Raw genomic sequence first — 14,625 nt, 5'->3', positions numbered from 1 at the left:
GTAATCAGTGGTCATTAATACGATAAGATAAATACGTGAGTGCTTAATAATATAACCGCCAAAAAGAATTTTTCTAAATATTAAATTGCAAGAAACAATCAATTTATTAATACAGCAATTTTCCGAGTTATTCCTGCTCGATAAACTATTCCATATCTCTAATTCTATCAATTATTATCACTAACAAATTAAATGGCAAAATAGCCAAGGGGCTTCTTGACCATATGTCCAACAAACGCAACTGTTATAAATATTAGGAAGCTAGAAATAAGAAATTTATTAGTGAAAGAAATTCGGTTGAATATTTCGCAATATGAAAAACTGTGTTGACGGTTACTTTCAGGTCAACGTTTCGCGGTTTGTTATTGTTCAATTCAGTCTTCGCGTCCTTGTCGGTGAAAGCAGACGTATTTCGTAATGTGCTCGTCGCGTGTGTTCTTGTGAAGTGCTTTGGCCCAGGGTGGACCCCTATGGATTACTGCTGACCCTTGGTCCATCCTGTGGTCACTAGTGACCATCGTAGTGATCAGTAATAGTCATTGCAATGGACATCAGTGCTCATTCAAGTGGTTATCGGTGGACACTCGAACGGTTATCAGTGCTAATTCAAGTGATTATCAGTGGTCATTCAAGTGATTATCAGTGGTCATTCAAGTGGTTATAAGTGGACACTCAAGTGGTTATCAGTGGTCATTCAAGTGATTATCAGTGGTCATTTAAGTGATTATAAGTGGACACTCAAGTGGTTATCAGTGGTCATTCAAGTGATTATCAGTGGTCATTTAAGTGATTATAAGTGGACAGTCAAGTGGTTATCAGTGGTCATTTAAGTGGTTATGGTTAACGATCATTTGGCTAGCCGTGAGAGTTCGTGGGAGTGTTTGCTGCTGCTGTTCTTTGCAACTACGTGGACGTAAGTGGTGGACGGCTCATGTGTGGACGGTGCAGATATCGAGAGGATCTTTGCGGGCTTCTTTGTCGGGATGTCTTCCTGCTCCGAGATTATAAAACAGCTGTTCTTCTGTCACCAAGTAGTGAGTGAATATTTAAAGAAATTATTTTTCTTAGTACGTAGAAATTGTAGTCTTTTTTAACGAGTACAGTGACCAAAGGGTTGCCCGGCAATCCTTTGAGTGGTAATGTGTTTCTTAGTTAGGTAGGGTCTTTCTGCACGCCGCGATTTTCTTTCAATGTTTTCAATTATTGTTAATTTTATTTCGTACCTGTCAAAAGATCGGTCTCTTGGATTTCACGCGTTTAACATGAAACGAATGTTGCAACAATTATATTGGTACATTTGCTGTACCAATATATCGAACAAGTTTCTTCCGATTAATCGTATTAGAGATCGCGTGCAGAAAGACGGTCCCCTTCATATGAAATATATTTCTTAAAATTCAAAGTGGAGTCTCACTTTTTCTTGCTTTCATAATTTTATTAAACATATTCGTACGCATCTTGGAATTATTATTATCAATTCATGAAACATATTTGAAGATACTTAGAAATTATTGTTATCGAATCATTTAACGTATTTGAACATTGAAATTATTCCTATGAAATTATTATTAAACGTCATACTAGTTGTTTAACTAATTTAAAGTATCCCTACCCGGAATCTAATGACAATTTTTAGATAGGATTTTCAGAGATTTGAGGTTCTATGCTCGTTGCTCCAATCCTTTCGAGTGCCCAAGGTTACTCGGAAGGGTGCGAGCAACGGTGCATGGAACGGTATTTAAAAATTGCGACTGACAATGGCTAGCGTATCGTGCACGACGTAATTTCCACTTGTGTGTGTGTGTGTGTGTGATTAGGTAGTGGATTTTGCGTCGGTTTTTTAAAATTGTAATTACGTTGAATAAAACATATTCCATTCGCGATCCATGTCATGCAACGTGGATCCGTATGGAATATGTATAGAATGTTCATTCGCTATTCTTATTTCGAGAATTGTATACTCTACTTAAGAGATGCTTATTGTAAAACGACTGTCATTAATAGTCGATTAGAGTCGCGAGAAAATAAATTTTAATTTTTATAAAATCGCAATGATCGCTACCATTGTCAGTCGATTTCAGGAACTAACATGTACCTTAATTGTGAATGAATGTGATCATGTTGGGGTGTCAGAGACGTCCCGGGACGTTCTCCGCAGGTTAGCACCTCAGCGTATGTGTGCCAATCGTGAAGCGAATGTGTTGGTGTGATTGCTTTGCTATTTTTTAAATATAGGGTTAGGTAGGCTAGGTAACTTGCCTTAGCGTGTGTGTGTGTGTGAACTGTTAGGTAGGGCCGGGACTGACCGTCGTTCTCTTTCGGGTAGGCCGCGATTCGCCCGACGGTCAGTCACCGGTAGGGCTCAAAGGGTTCGATTCGAGCTTTATTCGAACGGTGCATGACGTTCGATGTTATAGCTCGAAATCGACCCTTTGAAAATTCTCTTAGCTTCCGCGGTCGCGAACGCGTACGCGCGGGAATTAGGGTTTTCGAAACGAAACGATACCGGCTCCATTGCACCAGCAGGATTATCGGCTTTTTCCGAAACATTGTTACTTTGTTTCGGAAATCGTCGGTTTTCTACTAGCTGCGGAGCACGTGTAGGGTTCTAGGTTCATCAGGCGAATCGCCGAAGAAAGAAGAGGCTAAATGCCGAAGAGGCCTCTCCAACAAACTGTTGAGAGAGGCCACCCTATTGTCGTTACCACTTTGTCACTGTACTCGTTTGTTAAAATTGTAGTTGTAGTAGTAGTTGTAGTATATGGGCAGGCCTCGCCGCCCCAACGATCAGCGCAGATGGGCACCCCCGCGATTTGCAAGTAGCGTTGCGAAATGACCACGCGTTGCTTTAGTCAATTTCGAACAGAGATCAAAATTAGTGTTCCAAATAAAATAGTCACGATTTCCATTACTATTGAAATAAATTTTCTAGAGCGTAGCGTTGCAAATGAAATAATCGCGATTTCATCTTGTTTCTTATGCAGAGTAACTTTAATTATAGCGTTGCGAATAAATAGAATATCTCGCGTTGCTTTGATCAATTTTTAACATTTCTCAAAATCCATTTGCTTTCGAAAACTTATCTTTTGGATCACTGTTCGTTGAATTAGCGTCGCGTACATACAATCGCGTTGCAATAGTTTGCTTTTCGACATTTCAGACGCCCATGCTGCTGCTGCAACGATCGGCTCGGGTGGGCGCATCCGCGATTTGCCCATAGCGTTGCGAATTAATCGCGCGTTGCTTTAGTCAATTGTTCGAACAGAAATTGAACTTAGCATTTCGAAATAATCGCGCTCAGACTTGCCAATTTCTTTCAATTTTTTCAAAGTCAATAAAGCAGATGCTTTTAACAATTAAAGTAATTTTTTGTAATTTCTGTTCGTTGCATTAGCGTTGCGTTGAAATAGTCGCGTTGCAGTAGCTTCTCTTTCGATCTTTCAGACGCCCACGCCGACGCCGCAACAATGGACAGGCCTCGCCGTCCCAACGAACAGTTCGGATGGGCACATTGTGTGATTTTTGCATTAAAGTATTTGTCTTTGAATCGATTTCAAAGTTAGCGTTGCGAAACGATCGCGTTGCAGTAGCTGCATTCGTTTTTCAGGGCCCATGCCGGAGCTGCAACGCTCCGCAGCGTGGCATTCGCGATGTTTTCTTAGAGTCGCGAGTCGAATTCGAAATTACAAGTTCGCGAAATAGTTATTAGCGATGCGATTTAAATCGCGTTGTCTTAGAATCGCGAGAATTGCAACGCGTTGCATTAGAGTTTCGAAATAAATGCCACGCTGCGGGTAGCCGATCCAAGGATTGCTGCATGGTCGCCGAGTTCCTTTTAGCGTTGCGTGAAAATAGATCAAAGTGTACGGGAGTTCTCCATTTTCAATGAAATAAATTAGTATCACGACAAAAAATACACTGACCGCGTTTGCTTTTATACAGCAATGTCTGTTTCTTAAAATAGGGTTGCGCAAGCACGGTCCATTCGCGCGTTTGTTTTTGCAATACATATCGAGTGGACCATCATTTCTGTCAAATTTTTCACATCATTTTTTTTCATTTCTTATTTTTATGTATTTTTTATTTCTTACATATATGTATTTTATGTTACTTAAACTCATAGACACTTTTAGCCAATGAGGAGGAAATTACATTCCACTTGGCAGAAATATCATCGAGGGATGCGAGTGTTGCGTTATTTATTAAGTCGTACATTAATTATTAAGTTGATTATCATCCGCCCATGGATTATCATTCACGGTGAGATCATTATTCGCCGTGGGATGCGTTCCAGCGTTTTAGTTAATTATTGCGTGCGTGCGTTACTTAGTTATGATGAATCATCGTTGTAAGAAAAGTATTCGAACTTGGTATTCCTCCGATCGGAGTTCCTTCAGGGGCTCGTTCACGGGAGGGGCCGTGAGCGAGTACGGGGGGTAGCGTCCCCGAAGCACCCGAAGCGCCTATAGGTCGTTAGGGTTCTTAATTTAAGTTTGTTAGATTTCGTTTGGTTCTTCATCGTTGGTTTGGTTTCCGATTTGATTCGGTTCTTCAGCGTTGGATTTCCTCGTCAAATCGCACTCGTGTGCAGGTTAGCTTGGCACTCGTGTGCTGGCGTTAGGTTCCTCGTTTCACCTCGTCAAATCGCACTCGTGTGCAGGTTAGCTTGGCACTCGTGTGCTGGCGTTAGGTTCCTTGTTTCACATCGTCACACTTTATAGTGTCATCATAGGATCGTCATCCGTCGTGGGATCATCATCCGCCGTGAGATCATCATCTGCCGTGGGATCATCATCCGCCGAGGTATCATCATCCGCCGAGGGATGCGTGTGACTTATTAACTCCTTGCACTATCGCGTCTTTCATGCTACAACGATTAGCATTTATTCGCAATTATTAATTTTCCTATTTTATTTATAATTTTTACTTCGATGTAGAAGGAATTAATATTAGTCATATTTAGTAGAGCTTGCATAAAATCTCCGCTACGAATCTGACTCGTTATTATAGTGCAAGGGGTTGATAATTGCGTTATATTTAAGTAGTATTAAGATCGCTCAGGGGCCTCCGTCCCACGGGGCATGTCCCGTGGGGGGCACGGGGTGTAGCGTCCCCGAGTTACCCGAATCGCTAAAAGTATGTCGAGTATTATTGCTTGAGCTTCGCTTGTTCGCAACTCGTTGTTAACTTTCGTACCATTTATTATGGTAGTCCTGCTTGCGCAATCTCTCGGAGTCCCGTAGATCTCTTGTTCGGCGGGGTATCATGCGGCGTGGGTATCCAAAGGTAGCGTCCTCCTGCAACGGGGTTCACTTCTCCTTCGTCTTTTGACATGTAAGTCGTCCTTAAACCCCGTACTTAGTGCGGGGGGCGGGCGCAGGGGGGGAGTGTTCAACGGGGCGTAAGTGGGGGTGTTATCTTTCGATCCTCATTCCAATTGATAAACCGTCGAATATCGAGGTTTGCGAGGCTCCGAGACTTGCGCAACGTTGCTCGCGTCGCGACACCTTCGAGCCGGGGCCTTCTGCTCCCGCTCGTTTTTGAGTCTCGCTTTGAAAGAATCAGAACCTTCTGCTCTGATTCACTTTGGTCCCCATGGATAAGTGGCTTCTCCATTCATCCACTTTTGCTCCGCAATAATACTCGACAGATTGTTTCACCGGTGAAAGGAAGGGAGCCATAACGAATGCCGTCTTCGTTCTGACTCCCTTTCGAGTCTCCAGTCACAGCAACCTCCACGTGGTGAGACTCGGGCAATCGATGTAATTGCCGATTTCTAATCAGCTGTAAATTCGTTTGCAACTAATTCGAAATCGACAATTACATCGAGCTAATGGCTGTGAAGTGGTGATGGGTATTTTTAAGTATTAAGTAGATTTGATTTACTTGCGTGCATTGCGTTATTTATTAAGGCGTTGCGTTATTTATTATGTCCTGTGTTAGTTACTATGTTGATTATCATCCGTCGTTGGATTACCATCCACCATGAGATCATCATTCGCCGTGGGATGCGTGCGAGCATTTTATTATACATATATATATATAGGAAACACCGAAAAATTGGTTACATCTATTTTTGGTTCTACCGCTGACGGTGATTCCATTTTCCGCGGTTTACATGTCTTTTATAACCAACTGAAGATATCTGTAGAGCATTTTTATCTGGTTCACATGTCGTCGCAATACGATACGTAGAGGGACAGTGTCCTTCTTCGTTAACCGGATTCTTATTTGCCAATTAAATGGCGCTTACCTGTCCTGTTTGTTCGACTCGCGACGGCCCGGGCCGCAGGAATAATTCGGCTCGGTTCCCACGCGTCACCGAATCTCTCAATTTCCTCCGTGCGTTCGCCGCTAGAGCCAGAGAATCTGTTTCTCCAAACACGTGTTCTGTCCACGATTTCAATTTACAGTGTATTCATAAGTTTGTTCTAGCGTTTCGGCCGTGATCGCGCGCGCGCGCGCATACTGTGCCGCGGCCTGCTCCTCCCTCGGCCGGCAAGAGTAGAGAAAAATCAGCAAATAGGACGGTAATATGGAAAAGAGTGAGAAAAGTAAAAGTGGGACAGCGGTACAAGGGAGCAGCGAAGAAAATCGCGATAATGTAATAACTACGCCGCGGAAGTTTATGCAAATTCGTATTTGCATAGAGTCGTTTGTAAAACGTGAAATTAGACTTACATGTTCCGTCAGAGATCCCGAGCTAAGGCCAGTAAACAATTTGCCGATCTTTGAGCCAGCGAGATGAAATGATTGTTAACGCGAACTTGCCATTTGTTTCGATAGTAGATCGTTGCAAAAATAACTAAACCCTAAAAAATTATTAGAGTACAAAAATAATTGTATCGGTACTTAGTGAGCCCAATGGAGAGATCTCTCTGCTTAATAAACTATTTCAAGGAGTGACAATATCAAACCGAGTACTGCAATCTTTCAGAATTGCCAGCGCAAGAAATATTATTACTAATAAATTCTAGTCGACAAAATAAATCTCAGTATTGTTATTAAACGGCGGAGCAAAATAACGCACTCTGATAATCTCGAAACCCCGTCAATTTGCCGCTAGGCAACCTCGAAACGTCGCGTCGCCGCCGCGCCGCGACGATAGGCGAAACAATCGACTTTCCTCGTCGTAATGAATAGAATTAATTCCGCGGCGAAGTTCGCGATCTAAACGAATTAGCCGCGAGTCGCGGCTGACTGTAAACGAATTTTCGGCTGTCCCGGGCACGTGGGCGGGAACACGGGGGTGCGAATTACATGGTCGGACGAGTCTCGCGGAAACAGCGATGCGCCGGTGTTTTCGAACAGCGAATCGCCGACGTTCTGTACCGTGGCGTTCGAAGAATTTTTAGAAATCTCGTCGGAGACTCTTTCGAAATCCGGGAGACGTCTGGTAGAAAGGAATTCTCGATGGCCGGAGTCGTTCCGAGACGTGCGTCACGCGGATTATAACCGAGGCGGCGTCCGGATTGGAAGAATCGTTTTACGAGGTTCGGGAAAACACGATATACATATTACCTCGTAAAATTAAATTTAACGACCGGCGTTTTGCAACGCAGACGGAAGTATTTACGGTTTTCATTTTGACTTTAGCGTGGACGAGCACGTCTCGCTGGTTGTCCTCGTTCTCTTGTCCGGGACGCATCGGCGAGGAATCCTTTTTATCGTCGAGATCACTTACCACCGCGATAAAGAAAACGATTAGGAGGTAACGGCTGTGGGGTGCTGGGTCCTCGGGGAATCTTGGTCAGGGTCCTAGCTTTAACGCGTCGAACATCCTACAACGTGTAATCATTTTTTTCCTGGACCGAACGAGTACTAAAAAGTAGCCCGATAACCATGTTCCAGTTACTTTAGTTATTCCCCGAGTCTAACGTTGTTTGACGCTAAACCGTCATTGATAACACGTTGAGGACAACGAAAAATCGTACAAAATATATTAACACTAAATTCACCAGACCAGGCAAAATGACTGGTTTTGCAATTTTTACAATTCCAATACCAAATTCCTACTGCATGTAACATTTTCTTCTATAAATGATGTCACAACTTTTGTAGCTCCAACTAAAGAGTTTTTCAAAGCGGAATCGACAAGAAATTCGGCCGCCGAGAATAATGGGTCCGATTCGTCGCTGTCCGCTCGGCTGTATCTTAAACAGTCTATCACGGGGAGGCTGGCCTACGGGATGAATCACGGTAAACGATTTCGGTGGTCGGGATTACGGGTCGGGGATGCGGTGTCTCCTCGAGTGCTGATACACTTTAGCGGAGTTTTCGTGCTCGGGCTATCGCTAAGTGTCCTAATTTGCAAAGCGGGATTATCGAGGAACCCGATCCTTTAACACTTCCCGATAAAATAGTGCTTCGGCCAAGCGGCGCCGATGGTTGCCCGGAAAGCCCTTAGGAAACTCGACTTTTAAGCGATACAGCACGCTCGGTCATTTTTTAGACGTCTCTCGTGCCGATACGAACGCCGTCGTTTAATTTAAAGAAATTATTGCCGTTTAATCATGCACTTCTTGTTCTTATTTTATACTTCTGTGCTTCCAATTTTTAATTATAGACTTCCGTACATCTAATTCCCACTATACAGATCTATACTTGGACACCTTTTCCTCCCTTACTAATTCGAGAAAATCAATTTTCATCTACCGTATGCTAAATTCGGAAACCTATACGTCAAACAATAAGACCTGAACGAGCAGAATAGAACATTGAAATTCTGAAACATTTTCCGACGTAAACCCTTTCAAATAGAAGAGCAATTTTTGGACGAAGCCCCGCAAATTTTCGAGGATGAAAATCAACGGGAAGCTCGACAACTAATTGGTGCGATTTAGACGGAGGGAGAGGATAGGACGCCTAATTAATTAGATCTCGACGGACGAGAGTCGGGGGACGGTGGAGGACGCGGGCGGACTGCGCAACGGGAAAAATCTGTTTGGTATCGGGCCGATGTTTGTTCCATTAAGGTTTTACACGAGGCAATGACTACGAATGGCTCGAAAACCGATCCCCGGAGGCCGCAAACAGTCAAACATTACCGTGCCACGGGGAGTCGTAGCGACGCGTCGCGTCGGGCAAAACGACGGACAATGAATCGCGCTAATTGGACGGTCCCCGCGATACTCGATTAAAAACTTTTCTTTCTCGAACGGTTGCTCGTCGGGCGCTCAAGAAGATCGGTGAAAGCGTAGCTAATTTTTTCTCTTGACTCTCTCTTCCTTTCTCTCTTCTTCTCTTTATCTCTTTATTTCTTTATCTCGAAGGCGGCTTCGAAATATAAGAAAGCTCGCGAATGCGAGAAACGCAGAGAACACAAGACGCGCCGCTGTCGAATCGCTGAACGAGAAAAACGACATAGGAACACTGGTAACGAAGATTAACCCTTTCGGTACGAGCACTCTGTCCGCCATGACACTTCCGCTGGACGAGGCGCCGCGCCGAAAATTCGCACATGGTCAGTGCGCGTTATTTCCAGCTGTGATATTAAAATATATAAAATTCTGTTATTTATACCGGTCATCTCATGGACGAAGAATATATCCGGCCCTCGTACTGAAAGGGTTAAACTTAAGAACCGACCCTGTTCGTCGCGATACAGCGGTCGTATAACGCTGACACAGAAAAATATCGGAACGACGACGGGGCTCTCCTGATTGAAACGGCTCCGGATGAACTTTTCTACCTTTCTGTTTTTTTTTTCATGACACTTTTCACAAGCACTCGCCACGCTGTCCTCGACGTCTTCTCCTCCATTTTCACGAGAATTGTTGCACAATTTAGATACGCGATTGTTCCGTCACTTGGTCAAGTAATTTCTACGCGATTTCGCATTATTGCGAGAACAATTCAGTATAGTTGCCGCGTTTGCGCTATAGATAAATATCTGAGAATTTTTTAAAATTGGGCGACTCAATTACCGAATTATAACAATATAATTTTAATTTAGTTTCTGACGAATGTAAGGTACTATTATTCTGATTATTTTGACGAATATAAAATACTATTTTCAATGTTACGAAAGGAATATTTATTTGTTGGAATTCTTAGCTGGATCGAAGCTGCGACGAAAACGGGATATGATTGGAAAGCGGTGGCCATTAGCGGCGATGTTAACCCTTTCCTTACGGTAGTCCGCGCCGCCGGAGTGACGCCCCTGTACGGGTCACCGCGCCGCGAAGTGTACACTTTGCTCGTCAGTAGTCTTCGATATTCGGATTAACGTTTTTCAACGCCACTTTGTAATTGACTTGTACGTACACTCTTTTAAGAGCTACATAACGACTATTACACATCGTGTTATAGGAATACACATCGATTAGAGTCAACAGCTGATTATACGTCGACTTATATAGTCAACAAATAGGTCGGCACCCGTACCCACGGGTCGTCGCACGGATGTCGTCTATAGGCGACACTCGTACACACAGGTCGTCGCGCGGATGTCGTCTATAGGCGACACTCGTACACACAGGTCGTCGCGCGGATGTCGCCTATAGGCGACGCTCGTAGCGAAAGGGTTAATAAGGAGAGGAAAGTTTCGCGATAGGAGGCGAGAACAATAATCAGAAAACTTCCGGTCGGCTCTCTAATGCCGGGCACGTAGCCGGTTAAGTGCTAGAAAAGAATACCCGATGAGGTCCCCCGTCGTGCCATCCGGATCGATTTCTCGCGATGGAAGGTTCGATAACCGGCGATCTTGTAAGCTGGCGAACCCGTCGCGACCGCACCGTGAACAGAAAAGAGCCCGTTCGAGAATTCGGTCCACCGATCAACAAAGAGAGTATCCCCGATACCGAGATTCCGTGGGACGCGTCCCGATTGCACAAAGCACCCCGCTAAATTATTCCTCGTGTCTCTAGCATGGTGATTTCGAAAAATGTCAAACGGTTGCCGTTTTTTTTTTCTTTCGGGGTCAAGTGTCAAGCGGATTCGGCAACGAACCCGGCCCGCTCGTGCCTCGCGAAAGGTCGAAAGAAAAATGAATCCAGATCGGGCGGCTCTAAAGTTCGCTCAGCTATTTTAATATTCTATTGTTAACAACTTGTAGTATAATTTTTTATACGCAGCTGCTCTAAAATTCGCTGAGTTATTTTAATATTCTATTGTTAACAACATGTAGTATAATTTTTTTATACACAGCTGCTCTAAAATTCGCTGAGTTATTTTAATAATTTATTATTAACAATTTGCAGTATTATTATTTATATACAGATACTTATCGATTTCCTGCCTAAGTGAATTTTATGGCTTAATTACCAATCGCAGCATAGCAGAATAATTCTTTTTATTTGACTCGCGATATTAAAGTCTCGGTAAATTAAACAATCTTGTTCGTTTAAAATTGTAAATTACTCGGAACGGTACTAAAAATATAGCGTTCGAAAGCGGAACAAATATGGTGGTTTCCTTTGCGGTGTCATGTCGTCAGTTCCGTCAAAATTGACTGACACAGCTGCGATACGGTTGGTCCCTTGCCAGTTGCCCCATAAACCCCTAGTATAATTAGAACTGTACACATTTTATACGAGATTGCAGCAAGAGCTGCTCGTAACATTAATCTGGCAATTTATCTCGCAGACGAGGAAACTTGCGAGACAAGATTAAAAAATTATACAGAGAAGCACAAGCTCTTAAAATGTCGAGCCTATTCGTTCTCGAAGTCTCGGTCCTTTTCTCGACGAAGTAAAAGGCCACGGATCGCGTTAACTAGAAGTTATTTCGACCACTTAAACCCATTTTGATGATAACCACCCTCTTTCTGCGCAGAGTGCCAAAACCGCGAATCATTAGACGTGCCAATATCGAGTGGCTGACTTTGATCAGAGTCTATCGTCATACTTTCACAGACACGACGTTATTTTTGCCCTTTGAAATCGACTATCAAACGATAATTGGAAACAAGCTATTTAACCCCAGAAAGACCCCCTTCCATTGTTCAGTATAAGCAATATCGTGGATTTGCGATTGACTCAAAATAAAATCTTGATAATTAAAATATTATTTATTATTTTCAAAATATAAAATATGAAGTACGAAACAAGTTAAGTGGACCAGAAGAACCTCAAGATTTTAATATTTATTCACAGGTTTTCAGACCATTTAAAAACGTTCCATAGTCGTCGGCAACCTCACGGGGTTGTTCTATAGTTAATATAGCAACGCGGTGATATTTTTTTCGTACCTCGAAACCCCGTTTCGTCGAAAGATTCAGCAATAGAAGCACAAACGTCCAACTACGAAACTGTGTCATACTTGTTCCGTAAATTTCGAACATCCAGCACGCCTCTTGTTTCCAACGTTACGTCGGCTCATTATGCAATGTCTGCGTGCACCAAAATGATCTATAGGGTCAGCTGAACCATACCATGCCGTTAACTCAATTCTGACCGAAACGTATTATAGACCCTTACTCCCGGTTGCTATTCATTTATTAAGGCGTTAGGCTATGTCCATTCCGAGGAACTTCGGGGCTCGGGGAACTTCCCAAGAAACATTAACCCTTTGTGGTCCGAAGAGACTCCCTCCCCCCTACTTCAGAACTTGCTACGACGTCGTATAAGTCAACTGTACCGTATTGACGGCACAATGCTACTCCGCCACAACCGTGGAGGGGATGATTCTACGTGACAAAATTAGTCAAAGATACGAAATAAAACTGACAAGCATCTTATTAATTTTTCAAATTGGATGAACGATTTGCTAATACTATATTACGTAGAGGGCATACCTGTATTTATTAGATAATAATGCAGCGCCCTTTACACGATTTTTGTATTCAACAAATGAAAGATTCGCGTTCGAGGACTGTTTTCTACCCTCGATCATTTTAATCGCGTCTCTATCTGACAGATAAAAGCGCAGGAACAGATGCGTCACCGTCACGGATATGCTGGATCGTTGTATCCCACCGACAGGCGATTTTCTCGGAAACAAAGCCTCGACAGAAAGATAATTTATTCCATATTTTCAATCTTCCTTTTTTATGTGAAATCCGTCCAACCCGCCGAGGCTAGATCTTCCTCTATTTCGCGTCCAAGCTGACGAAATCACGACAAGAGATTTCTAGATATCGTTGCGAGAAAATCGCGGGCCCGAGGGATGATGGGTCGCCGTGGGTGTAAACGGGGCAACCATGGGGGATGGAAACTCACCGATATAGGCGAAGAGCGCCGCGAAGAAAAGCGGCGGGAAAGCTCTCGAGGAGGAAAACATCCTGGTGCCGGTCACGGGCTCGTACTGCGATGGGAGAAGTCCGTCAGAGTTCGGGCCGAGGATCCTCGCGGTCGGGGGCCGCCCAGAGGGGCGGGACCAAAACTCGTCCCGCGAAACGAAAACAGAAAGGAAAAAGGCACTCTCGGTGTCTCTCGGTCCCCGTTCGATCTTCGTACTCGCTCGATCACGCGACCGGTCGATCTTTCCCCGAGAAGGTGTCGCGAGCGATCGCGGGATCCAGAACGGCGGCGACTTTCTTCACCCGAACGTGATCGAACGTGTCGTAGCTCCTCCTCTTTCGATCATCGATCGTTTCTCGGTTTCTTTTCGACCGGTCGCCGCTGTCGTCGTCGTCGTTCTTGTTTCTCTGCGGCGGTTCGGTTTGCTTTTTCTTTTCGCAACGGCACAATGCGGGGGACTCGAACGGAATCGGACGTTTGATCGGTGGACCACGTAAAGGCGCGTCCTAACACGTACGTCTGGTGCGGCGCCGCCGTCGGACTGAGTTTCCACGATATGCTGCAGCAGTGGCGACGCGACGCGACGCGCCTACTCGCGCCGATCCGCTCCACGCCGCTCCGCGTCGTCGCACGCGCTTCGTGCCCGCACCTGTGTGCCCCTCTCTCTTTATTCCCTATCCCCCTTTCTCTTGCTCTCTCCATCTATATCTCTCTATTCCCTTGCTCTCTCTTTCTCTCTGTCTATATCTTTCTCTCTTTTTCTTTCTCCCTCTCTCTCTATATCTATCTATTTCTCTCGCTCCCTTTCTCTCTTCATGGTGGACCCACCTACGCGCGAATTTCGGCGTGACTCTGCCAGACGACGAAATTTCTAGACAGCTGGAAATAAAACTGATACTGCCTCCACATACGAGACCAAGCCGACTTACTTCGCCTCCTCTTTATTCGACTCACCTGCGTTGCGCGAATTTTCGGCGCGGCTATGCCAGTCGACAAAATTTTCAGTCGCCTGAAAATAAAACAGAGAACCGGTATTACTTTCATGCGAGTGGACGAAATTTCTGCAACAGCGCCATTCATTTCGCCGTTGAAGTTCTTTCGTTGTAGAAGGGCTGTTTGTTACCTGTTTGTGAGAAAATGTATGGGATATCGCTGTGTCGTAATCGCGAAACGGTGAATTCCAACAGAATCGCGTGAAATTAATCGACGCCGCGATGAATTGAATTTCCCTCGTGAAAAGATGGGATAGACGCAAGTCGATGGACGCAGCGAGGGAAAGCTTTCGCGTCGAAAGGTGAAATCTTGGATAGTTTTGAGCTGCGGGAAATCTCATGATGGATGCCGGACGGGAACAATGTTGGCCGCGTACACAACGCAGGATGCCGGTGCATAGTGCACGCGGGGCCGATAACTGGCCGCGTCGATGCACGCTGCAATAACGTTG

General features: G+C 44.4%; 1 protein-coding gene across 2 annotated transcripts in view; it reads right to left on the bottom strand.

Moving 5' to 3' along the window:
* Window positions 1-13,756, bottom strand: part of LOC144478978 (U-scoloptoxin(05)-Sm1a) — a 115,895-nt gene extending 102,139 nt beyond the window's left edge. The window contains exon 1 of one of the 2 annotated variants that reach the window (XR_013495427.1): window positions 13,161-13,756. Coding sequence is in view for 1 of the 2 variants with exons in the window: in XM_078197402.1 (XP_078053528.1) it covers window positions 13,161-13,221 (61 nt within the window). In the remaining variant the exon portion in view is untranslated. The remainder of the gene's footprint in view (window positions 1-13,160) is intronic. The other variant, XM_078197402.1, reaches the window with a different exon arrangement.
* Between the last annotated feature and the right edge of the window lie 869 nt (window positions 13,757-14,625).

The sequence above is a fragment of the Augochlora pura genome, chromosome 3 (assembly GCF_028453695.1).
Source record: "Augochlora pura isolate Apur16 chromosome 3, APUR_v2.2.1, whole genome shotgun sequence".
Lineage (NCBI taxonomy): Eukaryota > Metazoa > Arthropoda > Insecta > Hymenoptera > Halictidae > Augochlora > Augochlora pura.
The sequence above is the reverse complement of the archived record's forward strand: the minus strand, read 5'-3'. Positions and strand labels throughout refer to the sequence as shown.